This window comes from Glandiceps talaboti, chromosome 13, assembly GCF_964340395.1.
Source record: "Glandiceps talaboti chromosome 13, keGlaTala1.1, whole genome shotgun sequence".
NCBI classification, from domain to species: domain Eukaryota; kingdom Metazoa; phylum Hemichordata; class Enteropneusta; family Spengelidae; genus Glandiceps; species Glandiceps talaboti.
The window spans coordinates 3,914,388-3,936,673 of NC_135561.1; the positions used below are offsets into that span (position 1 = coordinate 3,914,388).

The 22,286-nt window shown below is 35.7% G+C and overlaps 2 protein-coding genes across 2 annotated transcripts; one reads left to right on the forward strand and one right to left on the reverse strand.

Moving 5' to 3' along the window:
* Nucleotides 1-2,154: 2,154 nt before the first annotated feature.
* Nucleotides 2,155-7,592, reverse strand: LOC144445066 (glyoxylate/hydroxypyruvate reductase A-like). The gene is made up of 9 exons (XM_078134614.1): nt 7,429-7,592; nt 6,969-7,115; nt 6,396-6,567; nt 5,695-5,777; nt 5,090-5,307; nt 4,638-4,705; nt 3,556-3,640; nt 3,032-3,076; nt 2,155-2,723 (listed from the first exon to the last, which is right to left on the reverse strand). Exons 1-9 carry the CDS (start codon nt 7,565-7,567, stop codon nt 2,637-2,639), a joined length of 1,044 nt encoding a protein of 347 aa, XP_077990740.1. The 5' UTR covers nt 7,568-7,592; the 3' UTR covers nt 2,155-2,636.
* Nucleotides 7,593-8,572: 980 nt separating this feature from the next.
* On the forward strand, nt 8,573-22,086 carry LOC144444922 (sulfotransferase 1C2-like). The gene is made up of 4 exons (XM_078134472.1): nt 8,573-8,918; nt 20,243-20,463; nt 20,801-20,927; nt 21,983-22,086. The coding sequence occupies exons 1-4, from the start codon at nt 8,747-8,749 to the stop codon at nt 22,084-22,086; spliced, it is 624 nt and encodes a 207-aa protein (XP_077990598.1). The 5' UTR covers nt 8,573-8,746.
* Nucleotides 22,087-22,286: the final 200 nt, after the last annotated feature.

Below are 22,286 nucleotides of genomic sequence, written 5' to 3' on the forward strand. Positions count from 1 at the left end.
ATCGGAGTCATTGAAATCATTCAGTGATATGTAAATATTGACCTTCACATTCCAAATATTAAAACATGATTTTGTTTCCGGACCCCCCCCCCCCCCGCCGGCCTGTCCCCCTCTCCATTTTTGGTCAGTCTCAAAAAAAAAACTTTGAGGGAACTCACCCAGTATCAACTCTACTTAGACAAGCGACGTAGAACACAAGTTTTTGCTGGTTTTCTGGCGTCTTGCTCAGTTCCACTACATTGACAACAGCAAGTCTCTTACGGATCGTATTTCAGAAAATACGTTTTCAGGGCAAGACGGTTCCCATGAAAATGAAAACAACGCAATTGTTCTAAAAGATCCGATCCGATTTGAATTTGTTATACACAGAATTGACCCCAATACTCTTTGTCATCTATTGATCTGTGGTGTTTTGCAGAGCGAGTCTGTTGTTTGTCAGTCACTGTCTACTACATCAAGGGAAACCGTACTACTTAACAGGCAAAAAATTATCAACATGAAAGATACATAAACACTACCGTATAATATACACTACTTGAATTATCGTATAAACTGGATGTCATGTTTTATTCCACCACTGTATTTGTTTTTAATTTTGGAATAGTTGTAAGCATATGTATACAACAATATACAAACTAGTAAGGCCACTTCTGAAATGAACTAACATGTAAACTTACAGTATTAGCCATGGAGTATCTGTAAAACATCACTGTGAGGAAAGCTTCTTTGCCATGATACCCGTCAGGTTATGATTTTCCATTTCAGCTCTGTTCTTGCTAAGTTTTATTTACTAGGTGAAATATAAGCCCATTTGGCTGGGACGTTGTGAACGTAAACTTTTTTTTGTAGATTTGTCATACTTTACCTCATGTCACTATGATAAAATATACTACTACTACTACAATACTACTACTACAATACTACTACTACAATACTACTACTACTACTACTACTACTACTACTACTACTGCTACTACTACTACCACTACTACTACTACTACTACTACTACTACTACTACTACTACAACTACTACTACTACTGTACTACTACTACTACTACTACCACCACCACTACTACTACTACCACCACCACCACTACCACTACCACTACCACTACGACTACGACTACTACTACTACTACTACTACTACTACTACTACTACTACTACTACTACTACTACTACTACTACTACTACTACTGTGAAATCTAAATCACGTTCTCTAATAAATTGATGCTAGAGCGACCCCTGTGTTCATTTTGAACTAACGTTAACTTCCAACTTCTATCAATCAAGGGATCGTAATGTGTGACAGGAAGCTTAGATATCTATTATCGTATTACGCCAGATGAAATATTGCAATGTTGATTTTAAATTGTTTCCATAGGCATATTCATGAGGTTAATCAATTAAATTTACATAATATGTCATTACATGAAATAGTATCAATTGTAGTTGAACCAAAACATGTATGCCTTATATGTTAAATATTTGATTTGCATTAACGTTATGACGTCACAGGTATTACGAATATATATTCCAGTAAAATTACTTTCCAACTGCGATATTCATGTATTTACATTGATAATGCCATTTCAAATATTTCAAATGTATTTGGTTGGACACTATATATATCAGTAACAATCAGTGGTATTTAACAATGGTCTTTCCATCGTGAGAGATAGTTTAATGTCTTGTCAAAAGAGGGCGCTGTGTACATTCCGATTGAATGCAGTTGCAGGAGCCTTTGACTTCATTGCAATGCTGGAGATTTTCGGTTATTAACAGGATACATCATTGGTATAGTTTCAACATCACAAACTGCATGACATTCGAAAACTAATATTTTAATGGATCAATTAATTAATTTGGGTTTCATTCATAACCGCGCACACTGTGTGTAAAAACATGATATTGCTCATTTGTAGTAGACATACAATAGGGTAAATTTCATATTCTATGGATGAACCCAAGGGAATATGTCATAGGATTCAGATTTACCATGTCAAAATTATCTTTAAAATGACTACATCTTTCAGAATGCCTATTATTAAGACAACAATTCATGTTTTAATTATACCTCATTATCATATCATGCAAAGTACTAGTAGTTTATTTTTTTGCAAAGTAAATATTAGAAATCCATTTGAGGTCTATATGCTAATGTACACAAGCTCCCTTTGAACGTGACAGCAAACTTAAGCCTTAGGGTGAGAGTTGTCGATGGCCGAGTGGTTAAACCACTTGCCGCTTACCACTGCGGCCGAGGTTGAGCCCATTCAGGATTTGATAAACACATTACCACGCTGTCGTTCAGTTTGACTCAACCGAACAACACACGGTTTTCCTCGGGTACTCCGGTTGCTCCTGATCCCATGAGGGATGGCCCTCACTGGAGTTCTTGTGAGATAAGTGTTTATATCCAGTATAAATACAGATTATCTTTATTTTATTTACTTGAATCATATTCTTTCCGAGCCAACAATACAAATCAGTTTGCTTTCCCTAATATAACACCTCCCTCAGTTTGTAGGTTCGGTAAATCACGTACCCATTCACCGAGATGACAATATAGTTCAATTTTCTTTCTTGTATAGCGATGAAGTTGGTACTCCATTTCTTAACTTGACTGAGTCGTTTAGTATCCTCGTTCCCAGTTAACAAGGTGGTTAAGAGTCTCTCCTTTCACATATTTCTCATAATTCTCTAATAGAATATCAACAGTCTGTAGCCATAAATGAAAAATGAATACATTTCAAACAAGGACAGATTCAAAGCAAATTATACATTATGAACAAACTGTGGAAACAAAATACCTGGGTCATTTTTACATCGATATGCGATACACATGTTGTTGATACAATCTCTCCATTCTTGTCTTTATTAACATAATTACTGGCACTGATTTGATAAGTATAAAAGAAAGAAAACATGTAAAATTGGTATATCAGTGTTGTGATGTAAACCTCAGACCATTAAAAGAACATTTGATTTAGAAATCTGAGTGTAAACGTCATTATAAGGTCAACCTACCTCATCAACACTATGGTTAGCAGATACATGTGGAGTTATGGTTACCTGTAGTAAGATGGCAAAATATATGTATTAAATATCAGAGAGCACTAAGAGCACACTTATACCTTTTCTACACAATTTTCATATATTTGAAGACTATCTTTTTCTATTCTAATCAACATGTAACAAAATAATCATTTGCCATAGGACTTCAATTGCCCTTTGTACAATGCAAACGGGAAGAGGGGAATATATATATGGTTAAAAACATAATATAATAAAGACACTCTAGTTATCATGACGTACATATAATTTGCTTGTAGCATCACAATCACTGATTATTACATATACACGTATTGTCTGGCTATTAGGGCGATAGTAGACTTCTATTACCTCAAAGGGCTGAAAGGCAAAGAAAGTAGTTGCTACATAACAGCACGAGGGGTAATATGAAAATTAATGATTAAATATTATAATTATTCATACATGTATTTGGGTATTACTTAATTAGAATTCAGAATATATATGTATGTATGTATTACTTGTTCCATGTTCCACAATTGACTTTCCACTGGAAGTGGCTCAACTGAAAACACATCTAATATTGCACCAGATATCCATTCTTGCCTAGAAAACAGATAAATAAAGATGGAATATGTTAGAATTTAGAATTGCAAACGTAGATAAAGTGATATTTTACCTTGGTTATTTTATGGACGTGTAGATAATCGTGCCGCAATAGTCAATGTATTAAAGATGCCTCAATATTTAAGCATTAGAAAAAGAAGTCTATGCCCACTTGCCATAAAGTGTCTGATCTCAAGATTATTATTTTTTTAATTCTTAAAGAAAGGCTACACTACGTCTCAGCGCATTGTACAACAAACTGACAACTAAAGATGCAAAATAATCCAACAGCTATGAAAACACAGAAAAAACATCACCAATAAAATGTCTCAAAAGAAAGGGTACAGATGACGTATAAAATTGCTTATAGTTACTGGTTAAAAGATTTCGACTGGATTCTATTAAACTTTCACTTTGAAATTATATATATATATATATATATATATATATATATATATATATATATATATATATATATATATATATATATGTGTGTGTGTGTGTGTGTGTGTGTGTGTGTGTGTGTGTGTGTGTGTGTGTGTGTGTGTTGTGTCCAGGTTCAAGGTCTTAAAAACTAAATCATCTCGGTATAATTTATGGAAATAGAAAGAATGAATAGAAAAACAATTAATATATAATCAATAATACTGTATGTCCACTCAGATGAAAGATAAACTTCATACATCCATACGTATGCAGATGGAGGTAGACATAGTTCGTAATCAGGTATGAAAAATACTTTGTGTAACTACTCACGTCCGACCGAGCAGACGTGGCTTTATAGCATAATCAAGCGTGTGATAACCATTATGCCCAAACAAAATAGATTTCAATACCTAAATTGATATAGACTTTGATGAACTGGAATATGTAGGTTAAAATATATATATGTATTATATAATCATGCGAAAATATGCCCATTGTGTGATATCCAAATATTGAAAAGTTTACCATAACATGACTGCAACTAAGGCATATGATTTATTTGCACACTTACCTCATAGCATTCACAAGACTAACTTCACTAATAACATCTCCCCTCCCAACATTTATGAAAACTGGTTGCTGAAAAAAAGCAAAGAATACACGTCATGAAGTATCTTTCTTCAACGATGAGCACTGATGTATTTACTATCCTTTGTAAAGAATGTCCTGATTACATAATGTGTGTGTATGTATGTATGTATGTATGTATGTATGTACGTACGTACGTACGTACGTATGTATGTAAGTACGTACGTACGTGTATGTGTATGACGTACGTACGTACGCACGTTCTCATGGGTATGTAGTCAACTTTATGTATGTTTACATTTGTTAGTAAGAGGAAAGAGAATTGTGTACATGCACACGTATGTGTGTTATCAGCAAATAAAAGATTTCAACAAAAACCATGAGTTTTTTCAAACAACGACTACTCTCCTCATGTTGTCATAGGTAATGTCTTACCCTTTCTTTACAATTTTCCAGCACGTTTCCATTCAGCAATCCTTTAGTTTCACCAGTACTTGGTAGCACACTACAGACGTAGTCACAGTTCTGTAGTAATTCAGGCAACCCATCTATTTGTCTATAGTGATCCACATGAGGTGATCTTTTCTCTCGTGGTAAATATTGATTGACCAGTCCCCATACTGTCATGCCAAAGAATTTAAAAGTCTCAGCAACTGTTGAAATAATTACATTGTGTTCTGTATTAGTAATGAGCACGAATAGCTATAGGTAGTGTATTTGCGTTTCCAGGCCTCCTACCCATTTGCAAAGAAGTTACACTTCGAAATTTTAAGTCACGACTATTAGTTACAGAATATACAAAAGTTGAAAAGCGTGGTAGTTTCTTTCCATAGGTCAGGTACATGCATCCAAACATATTGAGATGGTAAAGACATTGATAACATGTTATAGTGTTGATACATGTAGCAATAAAATGTCATGACACTGGAACTGGCCAAAATTTACTTTTTTCAAGTTTTCAAGCTCATATAAATACCGTACGTGAAATTACAATGACTTCACTGAGACCATGGTTTATAAGTAGATTATGTCCTACTTACAAGATTTTCCGATGTCTCCAACACCCAGTATACCAATTGATAGAGATGACAGTACGCGATAGTTAGCACGTAACCTTCCATGCCTGTAGTGAAATAACAATCTCAAATTTGATTTAGGGTTGGGTTCTAATAATCATATTTACCCCATTTCGTCTAGTACTTCGTTTTAAATTCACTAAAAAGGTCAAGAAATTAACATGTTTTAGGATGGCTTTGAAAAAATAATGGCCCTGCAAATGAGGTGGGAACCTCATTGTGTGACGTTTGAGTGCAGTGAATACCTGATGGGTCGGATAGCGTCAAATTGATAGGCAGGAAGACGCGTTGTCCTTTACGAGTTAGAGACAGATAGTCCACATGTGATGTATTGACATAGGGGAAGACAGGGTATTACATTGTGTACTTATAGCATTCTTCATAAGTGCTGGGAGATATATCACAACGAATCCATGCCATACCTCACATCGTGATATTAGTAATACTGGTTACAATACTTTTGACAATAGAAAAACGAATTTCTTTAAAAGGTTAAACACTCAATCTGATGTCAAACTTCGCCAGGCCTTCGCCAGATGTAGTACTTTATAATAATGTAGATGTAGTTCGTTATCATTTTACGCCCCCCACCCCCAGTTAGAGCAAAGATGATTCAAACTCGACGGTTCTTTTTCAGCCCCTTTCACACTCGTATTAAAACTCACCATTCTCGATTTCTTTGATCCACAAATAGCTGATTAAAAATCCTCTCCCTGGCTATTATTTGACCTATTACATATTCGCTCATATAAGCACCGAAAACTCCTGCCATTTTTGTCAGTTTATAAGATGGTTGTGGTTTAGATCGGTCTAAATTATCAAAGATAGCATTGACACCTACAGATAAAACAATGACATATTGCATTAAATATAGAATAACAATGGTTTAGATTAGTCTAAATTATCATGGATACAATGCATGAAGAATGAAGTACAAATATACAAAAGTAGTGATCAAACAAGAAACAAAAAATCCGAGCTGAACTGTAATAACCTACAGTATATAAAGAACGAAGTACAAATATATACAAACACAGTTATTATACAAGAAACGTTTTACCAGGGGGAGAGTAATATTTTAGGGAAAGGAAATGGAGGGTCACTTTTGAACACGACGGAATTGGGGAAGGGTCAAATTTTATGCAACAGCCTGGGCCTGATTTCCCCTAGCCCTCCCCTTGTAATTACTGAAGGCTCCCTAAACTGGATAATTTATCTAACATATGAGACTTACTTACCTGCCCTTGTACTTTGCATCCATTTTAAACTCGATAATTTATCTAGCACACCAGCCACAATTACTGGCTCTGTTAAAATGATTTCAGCCTCTGATAATTCCTTTACTTCTTTGTCTGACAGTTTCTTATCTAAAGTATTGACTGTACCTAACAGATGGGAAGAAAAGTGGATAGTTTAAATAGTTCACAGTTTAAAGGTCATGATTTCAGTTCAGTGGTGGCATAGCGCCTAAATTGAATTCATGAGAACGATTTGATCGCAAACGAACTTGCACCAATCCCTAGATACATCTTAAGTTACTAGGCAATTTCTGGCCACTGAAATACAGCAAAATTAGCATGATTATATAGCTATTCATTCAACACTTTACGACAGAACAGTGCAAATAAAATATATAACCTCGGTCTAGAGTGTACGGTACACGCCATTGCAGACACATACAGACATGATTATTCTTACCATAGGGTGTGCCTGCATAGACAACTTTTGTAGGAATTTCTGGGCATCGTTTTTGTATTAGCGATTGAATGCCAGGAATTCTCGAGAAGATTGTAATGACCGGTTTCCTCGTGCCAGAAGCCATCTTGAATAGTGACATACACTGGGTATATATAGAGCTAGAGCGGCTCCGGCCCCCGGAATAAAAATGGCCCTGAAGAAAGCCCCGGATCATATGTCCCAGGTACATTCTCTGCCACGGCGAGAAAAAACGAGAACAACACAGACGAAGGGCCACATTATTTATGACCTGGTGGGTCAGAAGTATCTGAGTGGTCACTCAAAAACTGGGGAGTGAAGGGGGGGGGGGGGCTACTCAAATTTTATGTAGTATTATTACTACCTTGACATGTTAAAATAACCACAGAAAGCATTCTTTTAGTCCTTGAAATTGAATTTCAAAAATGCCCTCTCGTACACACCCCCACCTGGCTCCCTCAAACTTCGATTCAACTTATATATCGTCTAATTTCCAATTTTACTAACTACTTTTGAAATAAGCTACATCCATCATGTTATGAGGAAATTCAATTTCAAGTTGAAATACTAGACTGTAAGGTACACCTTGACAGGCGCCCTCATGCATCGACCAACCCGGATACGCTGCTTTTGTGTATTCTCAATAGTATTTACCGGTGATGTATCATATCTGAAATTCTATTTTTTACCAGAAGGGATATTTATTAAGGGAGGAAACTGTCTTCATATCTTTATATTTTTATGTAGTTGCAATATCATGTGCAATCCATCAAATATCTGGGTTTTTAATCACGACTGCATTAGTATCTCTAGAGACGAATTCGTTTCTTACAGTGAGCTGGTAAATCCTCGCCTTAAGCAAAAGAATGTTACCTTTGAGTCTGACACAGATCTACAATGCCACTGTTGCCAATAATGCCACCGATTGTCTGCACTTGGAATTGACAAAATTGCAAGAATGGTTCTGTTCTATTTCTATGTAACTAGGATGTTTGTTACATTAAAACTGTCAAATCGATATACGTACTTAAGCTTGCTTGTCTGTCTGTCTGTCTGACCTCGGCGTGGTTGGTTTATACACATGTATTGGCTACTAACAGAACATCTACATTGGAATACCCACTCACCCACGGTAGACGTATTGAATTGCTGTACCTTAGTGGTTCGTGTACGTGTCTTCAAATACGGTCTCGATGCACGAGATCGAGACAGTCTCAATGTGAATATTAATGGACAGCCACTACTGATTGGTATATGGCTTGGGTCTGAATCTATAATCTACATTTGGTTGGCTTCAAAAATGGCAAACAAATTGCCAGCTGTAAAAGTTGAAAGACCATTCGAACCCAAAGGAGATTATTACTACGAAGGGGTGCGGTATCCCCAAGTCTGCCCGGCTAGTACTCTTGACGCTCTCAAAGATTTCGACGTGAATGAAGACGACATTTGGATCCTTGGTTTCCCAAAAGCTGGTAGGTAAAGCTAGACATAGGAAATATTGAACGTAAAAATATATGTTAAGTATATATCATTGACACGGTTTGCAACATACGATAGTCATATCGCTACTGTTCATACCACTAGACTCACGAAAGGACCTGATGATAATTTCGAAGATATTTGCGGAACGTTTTATAGATCAATGGCCCAATGGATCTTAATGTCGTTTGGTATTATTCAATTTTGATGTAAGTGGACATCCGTCATTTTCATATTAACGTCGACGCTGAATGTTTAAGCACAATCAAATGATCAATTGTGTTTTCGCTGAGCTAAACTAGTAAGAAAGACACGTGCCATTTAAATAGACAACGTCGTTATTTTCAAGTTGTTCATATGTCCGTGGATAATTGATAATTATGATAATTGATAATAATTGATAATAATGATAATTATCAGAAACGCCAGGCGTACTTTAAAGCATGCGCAGTTAATCAATATACATCATGCTATTCCCATACATAATTTTAAAAACGTTGATAACAGTATCAATTATTGAGCGTAATAAACTAATTCCAAATTTGTCATCTTACGGATTAAACTTGACATATATTCCAATTCAATTAATTCTTAACGTACGAATGTTGGTCCCTGTGACCCAGTTTTGACAGCGTGCTACTTGCACTGATGAAACATATTTGCACTTAGAAAATGTCTAGCCTGAAAAGTGAGCACTTGTTGGTGACAATAAAAAGGTGCAATACAAGGTACAAAGTACATATTTTATGTAGAGTGAAAGTGTACTATTTTGGCGCATGGCAGTCGAACTAGTTCTATATCGAGTCAGCCTGAGGTCAATCAAGGGACGATGTGCTCTTGTTTCAGGGACAACGTACAATTGATACAAGGCTACACATATCACTTGACACATTGGAAAGGCTGTACAGGTTCGTTGTGAAAAATTATTCCGCAATTAATCTTAGTACATGTACCACAAATATCCAACTATTATAAAACTTGCATGATATTATACCAGTATATGTAATGTATGTATGTATGTATGTATGTATGTATGTATGTATGTATGTATGTATGTATGTATGTATGTTATGTATGTATATATGTAATGTATGTATGTATGTATGTATGTATGTATGTATGTATGTATGTATGTATGTATGAATGTATGTATGTATGTATGTATGTATGTATGTATGTATGTATGTATGTATGTATGTATGTATGTATGTATGTATGTATGAATGTATGTATGTATGTATGTATGTATGTGTGTGTGTGTATGTATGTGTGTGTGTGTCTGTCTGTCTGTCTGTGTGTGTGTGTGTGTGTGTGTGTGTGTGTGTGTGTGTGTGTGTGTGTGATTTCTTTTTTTATTCAAAGACCCTCTTCACAAGCATTAACAAACAATGTTAAGAGGGATTTTGATCGATGTTAGGGACATCAGATAAAGGTGGAACTAGGTCGTGTCACATGCCCTTTCAAATTCAGGATTGTGCTCGCCAGCCTCGGTCTCCCATGATAGCATGAACATGTCAAGTTTGTCATTTTTTACATAATGTTAAGATGATTGAATTACACAGGGAACCTTGCACACCCCTTTAACATTCACATACCTAGGACAGGGTTTTGCACATAGCTGCCAGTGGAGCCACGGCGGCTGTACCAGCTATGTGTACAATATCCATGTAACAGCTCTGACCAACACATCAGGTGTAACATACCTAGATTTGAAGATGTGTAACTGGTATGCCAACATCAATTTAACATGGATGTTAAAAATAGCAGTGCAGCATAAGTTTTCATAACATCCACATTCAGAAGCTTTTCCCAACAGCCAAGTACCAGCTATGTGAGCATACCTGTAACTTAGGTATTTCCCATAGCCATTCCCCAGCTATGTCAACACAACTGTGACAGCGGTATTTCCCACAGCCATGTACCAACTGTGTGAGCTATGCTAGTCGGATATGAAGAAATGGGTTGCCACAGGGTATTATGCCACCATAGCTGTTACATGGATGTGTACAACTATGTGTTATAGGTGTGCAGTACACAGTTATGGTACTGGGATGTGCAAAACAGTAGTGGCACAGAGGCGGTATCCCACATCCACAGACCTACTTCATTTATACCATGATCAAGATCAAAGAGATCACAGTGAAGTGTTTGAAGTCCACGACTAACTTCTCTTGTCAGACTTTGGCCGTGGCACTCAGTTTGAATAATTTTTAAACTCGACCTAAGAAATATGAACTTTCATTTTTATATAATCCAGCAATTCGGAAAATGATGTTCATATGCATTATGTACATGTACATGACACCCTCCCCTACAAAAGCAGTCATAGAGATACTGTTTCCCTGTGAAAACCCTACTGGTTAGGTATATCATAAGTACATTATAGCTCAATATGAGATTTCTCCTTGCGAAGCCCAAATTTATTTGCTGTACCCTTATTTATGAAGAGGGGATACCATACAATTGTACATCTCAAATCGCTGTATCTTAAAACTTGCAGCTTTTAAGTTTAAAGTTATATTCTGGAGGGAATGTGTTCAGATGTGTTCAAATTGACCATTGATATAGGAGTCTTACTGCTGCAATTTCTTTCAATTACTGTCATTTATTTTGCACCAAAATCACATCCCACCATGACTGCCGATTACACCTTTAGCTATACTACATGGCTCGACCTACTTCATGCACTCTCTACCGGAAGTAGGCCATTTGTCATGATAGTATAGTACATTTTATTTATTGCACAAAATACATTATCTAGAGTCAAAACCAACAACATAGAGAAACAAGACAAACAAAAATATTACACACACACACACACACACATATATATATATATATATATATATATATATATATATATATATATATATATATACATATATATATATATATATATATATATATATATATATATATATATATATATATATATATATATATATATATATATATATATATATATATATAAAACACTAAAAAATACTACAGTATTGAATACAAAGATAATGATGAATTGGTGAATATTCCAAAGCTATTAGTAATGAAATCATCAATATTCTTTTGGAGATAATTTTGAAAACTTTAGATCATACACTTCAGTTGTTCTTCGAAATTGGGTTCTAGCTTCAATTACAGATGTATTGCTGCAATCATTAATAACACGGATTTCATCACCAATAGTTACAGTATTACATAAATGACCTATTTTTTTATTTGGGGAATTCCTTGGTAGTGTAATCTTTCGATTGGTAAATTATGTGCTGAGATCCTGAGCTTATGTAAGCCATTCGTTAAATACTTTGTCGAGATGCGATTGAAGGCTTCACATCTTTCAACACATTCAACATCATTCCCCTTTGTGACGTTCAGAGCTGAATATTTCACTAGAAAAATAGTGTATATTTCGTTTAGGTTCTAAACAATAACCATCGTAGCCTAGATCTTCAGAGTAATTGTCTTAGTTGAATACAATAATGCACATATACAGGCAAGCCCATAGTCGGTCAAAAACGGACGTCAAACTATTGAACCCATGTGACGAACGTACAGCGATGCATTTCTATATACACACAAAGAGACAAGTTCTTGCTTTGTCTGTCAAATCTGCCCGCAGGGATGGGGTGACACACCCACTCACTTTAAGTAAAATCAAAACCGTAGTAGCTCTCACCACCATATATAGTCCTCCACAGCTTTTAAAGTTATAAGCTGTAAATGTGTCGCCAAATGATTACTGAATAACCTAAAATGGATATTTTACCAACTTAACACGTCATTTTAATACTAATCACTCACTAATAAACCTGTTCGATATGTTAATATATATATATATATATTCGTAGAATTACAGAAAAAAGGTCGAGGCCATGTCATCCTGTTAAAGGCGCTTTGATTTTAACTATCACTAACAATTTTCTTCTAAATCTCGAGGAATTCCCCATTAGTCTTTTCCCAGTGGTTAATTAGTATCTGTATTGACAGACACTACTTTGCTTGTCTCTCATACACACCTAACATTTTACTCTTGTCATAATTGCTTATTTCAAGTTAATATATTGCCGACCGTCTCAGAATAGTACTCCGAAACAACTTCTTTGATCATAACATTAGCACTAGAGATGTGAATTTTTCTCTTTTAGCCTTTTTAAATTAAAACTCAGTGTGAACTATTATGGTTCAACCCTCTGTTATCAATTCATTATTTTCAAGGTCTTACGATAACGAACTCATTGGCTGACCTATTTGTTCAACCTTTCAACAGATCTAGGGCAGGTCAAAGGTGCACTATCTTAAATGCTGCGTCACACCTTACATTCTTTGCCAGACTGATATTCAAACAGAGTTGGAATTTATTTTGTGGTTCGTGTATAGTTGTGAAATAATCCTTCCAATTCCAAAGTCAGTACGAAACAAAGTAGTTTTACTATTATTTTGTTCAGTAGATATGATATTATCTGAGACAGTTGACTGTGTTTGGAAGTTTATCCATACCTGACATTTTAAACACATGTAAATGTACACATCAGTACCAATATCTTGAATGGGCTGTGGTGAACGGACTCCATTGTCAGAATCCAAGACTAGAGGGCATTGACATGTAGTCGCATGGTTATATTCAGATACGATATATTATCAAATTAACACATAATTCTAGTACATGTCAATGTATCCCATCATTATCACATAGTTCCAGTGTATGCCAATTAGTTTATCCTTATCACATAGTTCTAGTACATGTCAATGTATCCTATCAATATCACATTACATTATCACATTATCACGCTATACCTACAGGCTTTAGAGGATATCTGTGCTTTGTTATCGTTGATGTATGTGCTAAATTATATGGGGAATTCTTAAGATATAGTTACTGAAGATCATTAATTATTGAAATTACTCATTAAAAGTAAAAGTTATATCAACAAACTTCATAACACAGGTGCGTATTATTGTGGTTCATATATGTACCACATATATGAAAAGAGAAGCTGCATTCTTTAGATACTGCCCCTAATTACCGAAAACCATTTATTATGAAAATTATTCATTAAAACTGTAAGCTACACCAACCAATTGTATAGGATATATGCGCTTTGTTATGGTTAACATATTTACTAAATTATATTGAAATTGAAGTATGCATTATTAAGACATAGCCTAATTACGGAAAATCATTAATTATGCAAATTATTTATTAAAACTAAGCTACATCATCCAACTGTACAGGACATATGCCCTTTGTTTTGGTTAATATATGTACTAAAGTATATTAAAATTGAAGTATGCATTCTGAGATATAACTTAATTACCGAAAATCATACAAATTATTCATTAAAGCTTAAGCTAAATCAACAAACTTTACAGGACATATGCGCTACATGGCTAACAGATGTACCAAATGTATTGAATTTGAAGTACATGTTCCATAGATATAGCCTAATTACTAAAACTAGTAATTACTAATTAATGTTCATTGGATACTATCTAATAAATTTTTTCTGGAAGATGTGTAGCAAGTTTAATTAGAATCGATGCAGTAGTTTTTTTAGATATCGTGTCCACAGACAGACAGACAGACAGACAGCGTTATAAACCCTCATTTGCCCCTTGTATATATTTTCGACAGGCGTAATTTTTTGTATTAAGACATTGCTCTTTATGCATATGTTTTGTTTGTGTGGGGTTTTTTGCTTGTTTGTTTGTTTGTGTGTGTGTGTGTGTGTGTGTGTGTGTGTGTGTGGTTTTTGGGGGGTTTTTTTGCTTTTGTTTTGGTCTGTTATTTATCTTTTTTTTTTGTTATATGTATATTATATTACTGTATATGTTTTCCTTGGGCCGCGAACTCGACTAGTTTGAACGAACTGTTTTTGTGGTCCTGCCAGAAGTTTAAAGTTATTTTATATATCTATTTTTTATCATTGCCGATGTGTTTACTTGATTATTTCATTTTCTTCACTTGATATGTAAATTTGGTTGTTGTTTTGTTTTCGACCTCTGACAAATAAATAATGATGTTGTCGCAAAGACTCATTTCTAATTGATAATTGATAGGTCAGTGGAAGTGTCAATCAACTTGGGTGGATGCTAAATACCAATATATCTCTTTAATAACAAATTTCGCAATGTTTGCCATTACACATGCTACAACCTGAGTTTCTTGTGAGAATGTATATGTATCAAAGACAAGTTGAAAGATAGCCATTACATTTGCAACATGGGAGTATTATTACAATTAAAGATAATATCTGCACTTGGTAAACTAAGATTTCTGTGACAGTCAAAAACTTTCCAAACTTTGCCATCGATCCGTTTGAATAATAGAATAAATTTTGGGAGTTTACAGTACGGTTTTGCTTTCAAGTAAACTGACATTCTTACTTTCCCATAGAGTTAGCACAATATTGGGATTCTGAATTGTCTTCATTTTGATAGTTTGGCTTGATTTTGAATGAGAAAGTTTTTAGTTTCTTAACAAAGTAACAGCAAAAGTTGAAATACTGCAAATGCTATGGTCTGAGATTAACATGCATTCTCTTATTAGACTACGACTACGTCATCAGGTCTTACGATAAGAAACTCGAATTCACCTAACATCGCCAGTGTGACAACTCGATCAGATAATCTATCATTTGAGAGTTAGTTATTTAACCCCTGGCCTCAGACAACCAATGTAAGTGTATGTGTTATTACTTGTCTAGATCTGTCCTTGACATATATAAGTCATCGTCGTAGATGTGCGGAGTCATGCTTAGTGTTGTTTTCAAGACGTGAACTCATTTTAACCCTATAGTTTTAATTACTGGGTTTTTTTTGTGTGTTATTAAATGGTGTAAAACGTATAGATTTCATCGCAAAGACTGGCATGAAGACATTAAATTTGAACAAAAGACGCTACTACTACTACTACTACTACTACTACTACTACTACTACTACTACTACTACTACTACTACTACTACTGCTACTGCTACTGCTGCTGCTGCTGCTGCTGCTGCTGCTACTCTGCTGCTGCTGCTGCTTCTGCTGCTGTAATGACTCGATATACACATACCAATAAACATTAGAAATGGGTCAGTTGTGTATGTAAATGCCTTAAAATGGGTCAGTTGGGCATGAACGGAATGTCTGTGTATTCCGGGGTATGTATAGATCGCTGGGCGTTGGTGTCGATTTGAGGTTGTTTACGCAAAGTGTACCGTGACATGGACCTTTTTCGGTTTATTTTCATCCCCTAGCAACAGTGAGTTAAATTCGCATTCTGAGTAAAGCAGGTGATATCAACGTACTAGGCGTGAACTGGTTGAACAAACTTGTGATAAAAATACGTGTCAAGTGTTGCAGTGAGTCAGTCTTTGGAAATGATTGTCGTTAGGGACTGGTCAATTTCTTCGGTCAGGGGAGGTCGTTGGATTGAAATGGGGGCGTCATGTGTTTGGAATTAGAAGTAGGAGTGATCCTGTTTTGAAATACAGTGTGTTTTGAGTCCTAATGGTCGTTTATGAAGCAATTGAAAAGTGATGGACCTAGAACACTGCCCTGTGGGATTCCACGTAGTACTTGAAAGTACTCAGATGAGTAAATTTCTTGAAATTTGGTGTTACATCGGCTTCCTTCCATGCAGTAGGAGCTATATTTAAAGCCTGTGATCTTATTTCACTAGCCAATTCATTTAAAATTATGGGGTGAATTGAAGTCCATCGGGACCTGTTGATTTACTGGTATTGAGGTTACTTAATTATTTGAAGACTAGTGTCCTGTGTAAATTGTCTATCAGTGAGCCTGGTTGACAATTGTGTTTCAATCAGTAAAGCACGGTACATTGGATAGTGTTTTCCTTGGTAAATACAGTGCAGAAAAACTTGTTTAGTTCCTCGGCTTTTTCGCTGTCGTAGAAGCAACTCCGTTTGTGATTTTTATATTCCCAATGCTTTCCTTGGTTTTCATCTCACTGTTTGCGTACTTACAAAATACTTTTGGGTTAATCTCAGCTTCTTTAGCAGTGTTTCTTTCATAGTCTCTAGTTGTCACCATGCTTCTTTAGCCTTGTTTCTTGTTTTTGCAAACGTTCTATAGTCTTTTTCCATCTCTGATTGTTATGTACTTCCCAGAGTACTTCCTGAATGCTCGGTGTTCTTCTATGACTTTGGTCATTGCTGTACTGTTTTGAACCAGACTGGTTTATTTTTAGGGATTGTGCTTTTGGGGTTTAAACTGCAAGGGGTGCAAGATTTGATTGAGTTCATATGGTCCATAAAAGTGTTCCAGGCTTCATCAAAATCTTTTGTTGTGAGTGTCTTGTTCCACTGAACTATAGTATGCAATCAACTGTTGTAACATGTCTTCTATAACATTAAGGTTGTCTCCTAGCATTGTGTATCGACAATAGCATTATAAATGTGTTTTTAAATTATTAAAAAGCTCATGAACTCAGTTTGTGCCACTTTAAAATGAGTGAAAAATAGCCAGATAATATTCTTTACTTCGTTTAAGATTGTGTGTAGAATTTTTGAGAGCGCTTACTAGGTCTAGGAGGACTGCGAAAAAATTGTGAAAAATTTCTCTTCACCCCTCCCCGTAAATTCTGATCGCTCCCTTAGGACACACATACATGGTACAATACCTATCGTGCCATTTATGACTGCGTCTTGCATTAAACTTAGCTGTAAAATAGTTGCCTGAAAGGATGAAGACAGCTTAAACTCTGCCTAAAAAGAGTATGTCGATATGTTATAGCATAGTTGGCACTTTGAAGTAATCAACATAAAATGAAGTTTTCGATTTACATACAAACTCTGACGTTAAACAGAGTAGTTAAACTTGCTTCAACTTTTCTGTTTAAAGTTGTTAGTCGGGATCAGGTCGGGATCAATCTACTTGCCACGGTCTGCCACGGTCTTTAATATTTCTCACGGTTTAATACAAAAGAAGCACTTTCAGACGACTGTAAGAGCAAATGTCACGACACCAGAGGAGCCGACGAATGACAAATGATCAAAATGTCACTCTTTAGATGACTGGGCCATATATCCTTACATTACTATTGGATGACATTCAATTTTTTTTTACTCTCAGTAAAATTAAAGTTGTGTAACATCTGTTTGAACCCTGTTGTTCATACGTCAATGACATGTATTGACTGGACAACAATGTCTTGAGTTATATTGATTATGCTAGTCAACCTATAAAAAGTACACACCAGACAGACAGACAGACAGACAGACAGACAGACAGACAGACAGACAGACAGACAGACAGACAGACAGACAGACAGACAGACAGACAGACAAATAGATCGGCACGCCGGTGGGCGGATGGACGGAAGGAAGGAATTCGAAGGAAAGACACTGAAAGGCACATATACAGTCTACAGACAGACTGACTGACTTGCTGGCTGGCTTGCTGGCTGGATTTGAGGTCGAAAGACGCTACTTAGATTGGTAATAATTATAGAAGACTGTTTTTAGAGGTGAATGTAGCTAGAACAACGTTAACGTATGTGATATGAAACAAATATAGGTTGACAAACGTAAGGTGGCAACAAGCTTTAAGCAGATTGAATCACTCGATAATTATCAAAAGTCTATTTGCAGCGAAAGTGTAATCCTGGGTTGTATTCAGTGATCAGAACGAGGCCTATGGGTAACACTTTTGTCAGAACGATGGGTATTATTGCACATGTGTGGTGGCTTCAGATATCGATATGTGTTTTGTTGTTTCAGACACGAACAACAAATTGTAATCTTCTGTTCTTGAATTCGCAAAAAGTCAGTCATGGGGAAACCATAACATGGCATGCACGTTTGGTGTGCAAAGATGGACTGATTGTACTGAGGCCTTTGCTAGCCCAGAGACTAGCTATTTGGGTTTGAAAAGCTGGTGTTTTGTGGCAGATAGCCAAGTCCCTACTGGATACTGTAGGGACTGGATTATTCCAGCAGCGATTTAAGGTTGGTTAAATATCAACTATTCCAATAACATGCTGCCAGACGTGAAAAGGGACATGAGTCAAGTGTCAATGTTAACTTCTATCCCATCGCTGCCACTATATGCATAATTTTAAAAGCGTTGGTCATGGGTTGTTTCCCACCACTACATGCTACATGTACCACCATTTGTGTGACGGCCAAGTGCCTGATTTTATGGTCATCTTATTTTTTGACTTGACAAGTTTTTGTTACACCTCCTAGGGCCTAGGTCTTTGAATAAAGTTGAATTTATTGGACTATATCTAAACATTCATACCTATCTATACTTGGCAAATTATCAAAGGTTTCATTATTTTACTGTTTACTTTCTGATTCATTACTTTACAATTGTGGTAGATCTGACACGGCTATAATGACTGCAACATGGTGAAAGGGATTTCCGTGATGGTAACTTCTGTCGTCGTAGATGGCGCTCTTCACATCCTGGCAAACAGTTCTCATCCTGCTTGAGTGGGTCTCTCATCGCAAATTTAAGAGTCTTGACTGCAAATTAAGATATTATCCTATTTACTTGAGGGAGACTAGTAAATAACTTTATCCATGTGTAAGATATATGTATAATCAAAACTAGAGAATTATAAACCACCGACTGTTTGTATGAAAATTAATGAAGAAATTACTCCACTGGAACCAATTTGCGTTAATGGGTTAAGTATGGGAAATAATCACGAACCCTCCTTCTTTTTGTTCTATCTAATTCATGAATTGATATTTTTATTTTACAACTACAACCAACGACATCGCCTTGTGCTTTCTGGTTTCTACGAAGTTTCGATATTAAAACACAGTATATAATTATCAGAGGCTAGGTAAATACTTCAATGTAGGATATAAAAACTTTAGGAGTTGGCGTTAAATCACTTTCGTTCTCATCCTACAAAATCGATTTTACTTTTAATGGAATCTGTTTTGTATATACCCCTACATACAAATATCTGTAAACAAATGTCATGAAATCGAGAAATTGAATAACTTTCGCTGTAATAAATGCATGATACTAAAATACATGAAAGTGTCAATAAAAAGAGTTATTGTTACTCTCTACATACTATCTTTGTATTCATAACACTACATATTACATACTGATTTGAAATTGATTATGCTATCTTAAACAATTTTCAAATTTTGGCCAATTTAGTTAATAGCAATCGGATGTATGGTGAGGAGGCTGGGGCCTAACTAAAAGAATTTAGTTTTGAATGCTACATTGAACTAATGATTTCGGCCTTTGAGTAACATGAATACTCAAGTGGTTGAATGTAATGGAATCAAGATCTATTTGATTATCATGACACTGATCTTTGTCTTTCATTGTACTAATATTTATAGGAAACACGTGGATTACTGAAATTGTGTACAGTATTCTGTCAGGTGGGAATACAGACTCATTGGACATTGACCATGTTCCTATTGAACATGATAAACTTGCATTTGACCCAGTTGTTGAGCCACATTATGTGGACTTTGTGGACAGACCCTCCCCTCGTATCATCAGGAGCCATCTCCCATATCAATTGCTACCAATGCAAATTAAAGAGAAAAAGCCTAAGGTAGGTCAAAGGTTATATTGTTTGAAAACTCGCGTATCAAGTAGCAACAGTGTGCATTTCAAATATAAAAAATACATCCAGACGTTAACACTTTTTAAGTTTACTTTCGTTTATGTGAATGTATTCCTTTCGTCTTCTTCCTCCTCCTCCTGCGAAAATGTTGCGACTGGGTTGTTTGCATAATGATTTGTTGTTATAATATTGTGGAGAGAGTAGAAAAGTTTCCCCCTTTTAAAAAGTATTGATTGCTCACGGAGTGTTTACTTGGAAGCATCGTAATGAAATGAGAATTAACACTTTTATTCGGATCTAACTTTTATACCTAATTTTCCTGCAGACGATCTATATCTGTAGAAATGCCAAAGACACAATGGCGTCATTTTGGTTCTTCGTCAACTCCAACAATATGTTAGTATCTGTCCCAGATTGGACGGACTGGTTTGATTCCTTCTTACACGAAGACAGTGAGTATTCGTTTAGCCATATAGTAACGTTTCCAGTTAAGAACATAGTTTGGAATTTTTCGTCCATATCAGAGTTCTTACTCAGTTCTCAGGCTGCGTCCCTAGTCATTTTAAGTGTGAGTCGAACCCTGATTTACCAGATCAACCAATCAGTCAGTCAGTCAGTCAGTCAGTCAGTCAGTCAGTCAGTCAGTCAGTCAATCAATCAGTCAGTCATCCATCACATATAATGATTCAAAAGTCATAGTTCTGTTCAATGGCGCAATGGGAATAGTAACACATAGTATAAATTAACTTATTTGCATAATGATGACGTCATCCAAAATGAAGAGTTCAGAGCTGGACACACCATGTTCCAGGGACATGACATACATGAGTTCTTGTGTTTTCTCGTAGATATATCCCCAGGCAATAAATTCAACCTCATAGTATCACGCAGGTCGACATACAAAGCCAGGCCGAGGGTCCTTTTTTCAAAATCCTGAGTCCTACATAGTGATTTTTATCATTCTACAGGGAGCAAAATGATTGAAAATTTCTCTGTCATCTTTAGACAATGAGCTAATGCCACGTGAACTTTTGAATCGAAATTCATTTTATGTGGATACTGCCATAGTTACTGTGTTATGACTCGTTTGAAATCATGTATAAAGCAGACGCTTACATCTAACATAGAAACTAAATACATGTACAAATAAAAGACTTACTTCGGCTTAGGATTACAATCTAGGTATGACAAACGGAGCTATAGAAAAACTTGGTTCCGCAAAAAGTATTGTCCATACAATCCTTACTAAGATGACCTTGGATTGAAACATATCCCTTTACTGGAACCCTCGAACGACATCATATCATGTCACTACAAACCAATATCGCGTCAGAAAGTGACAACACATTTCTTTGTTGCCATGGCTTCTTGTGTGAACAAAGGTACTAATATCGATCGACTGCCTATTTGTCCAAATAGAGTACATGAAAAATGAATAATAGTTTCATTTCCTACTATGGCGTTTAATTTTAAAACCCTTTATAACCCGGTTGTTTTTTCTCATTAGATATCTTCGGGTCATGGTTTGATCACGTGACTGGTTTTTGGAATCAATGCAACGAGGAGAACTTTTTGTTCATAACGTATGAAAGTATGCAAAAGGTACATTAGAGTAGGTTAGATCAGATCAGATCATATATCATGATCAGATGAGTTAAAATCAACAAGATAATTAAAAAACATCAAAAATGCACTTGTTTGATATAGAAATTAGACATAATAACAAACAGGTTTTTTTTACAATGTCTTCCTTAACCAATAATATATTCTTCTGACAATGTTAAGCATTACTAGCAAATCTACCATTATAT

Bases quoted from the DNA above. Each gene is read 5' to 3' on its own strand.
- LOC144445066 (XM_078134614.1), bottom strand. From the start codon at position 7,567: ATGTCACTATTCAAGATGGCTTCTGGCACGAGGAAACCGGTCATTACA. The intron at 5,778-6,395 runs GTGAGTTTTAAT...ATTTCACTACAG, and splicing joins GATCAAAGAAATCGAGAATG to GCATGGAAGGTTACGTGCTA. The intron at 3,641-4,637 runs GTAAGTGTGCAA...TCTGTTTTCTAG, and splicing joins AGTCTTGTGAATGCTATGAG to GCAAGAATGGATATCTGGTG.
- LOC144444922 (XM_078134472.1), top strand. From the start codon at position 8,747: ATGGCAAACAAATTGCCAGCTGTAAAAGTTGAAAGACCATTCGAACCC. The intron at 8,919-20,242 runs GTAGGTAAAGCT...TAATATTTATAG, and splicing joins CCTTGGTTTCCCAAAAGCTG to GAAACACGTGGATTACTGAA. The intron at 20,464-20,800 runs GTAGGTCAAAGG...ATTTTCCTGCAG, and splicing joins TTAAAGAGAAAAAGCCTAAG to ACGATCTATATCTGTAGAAA.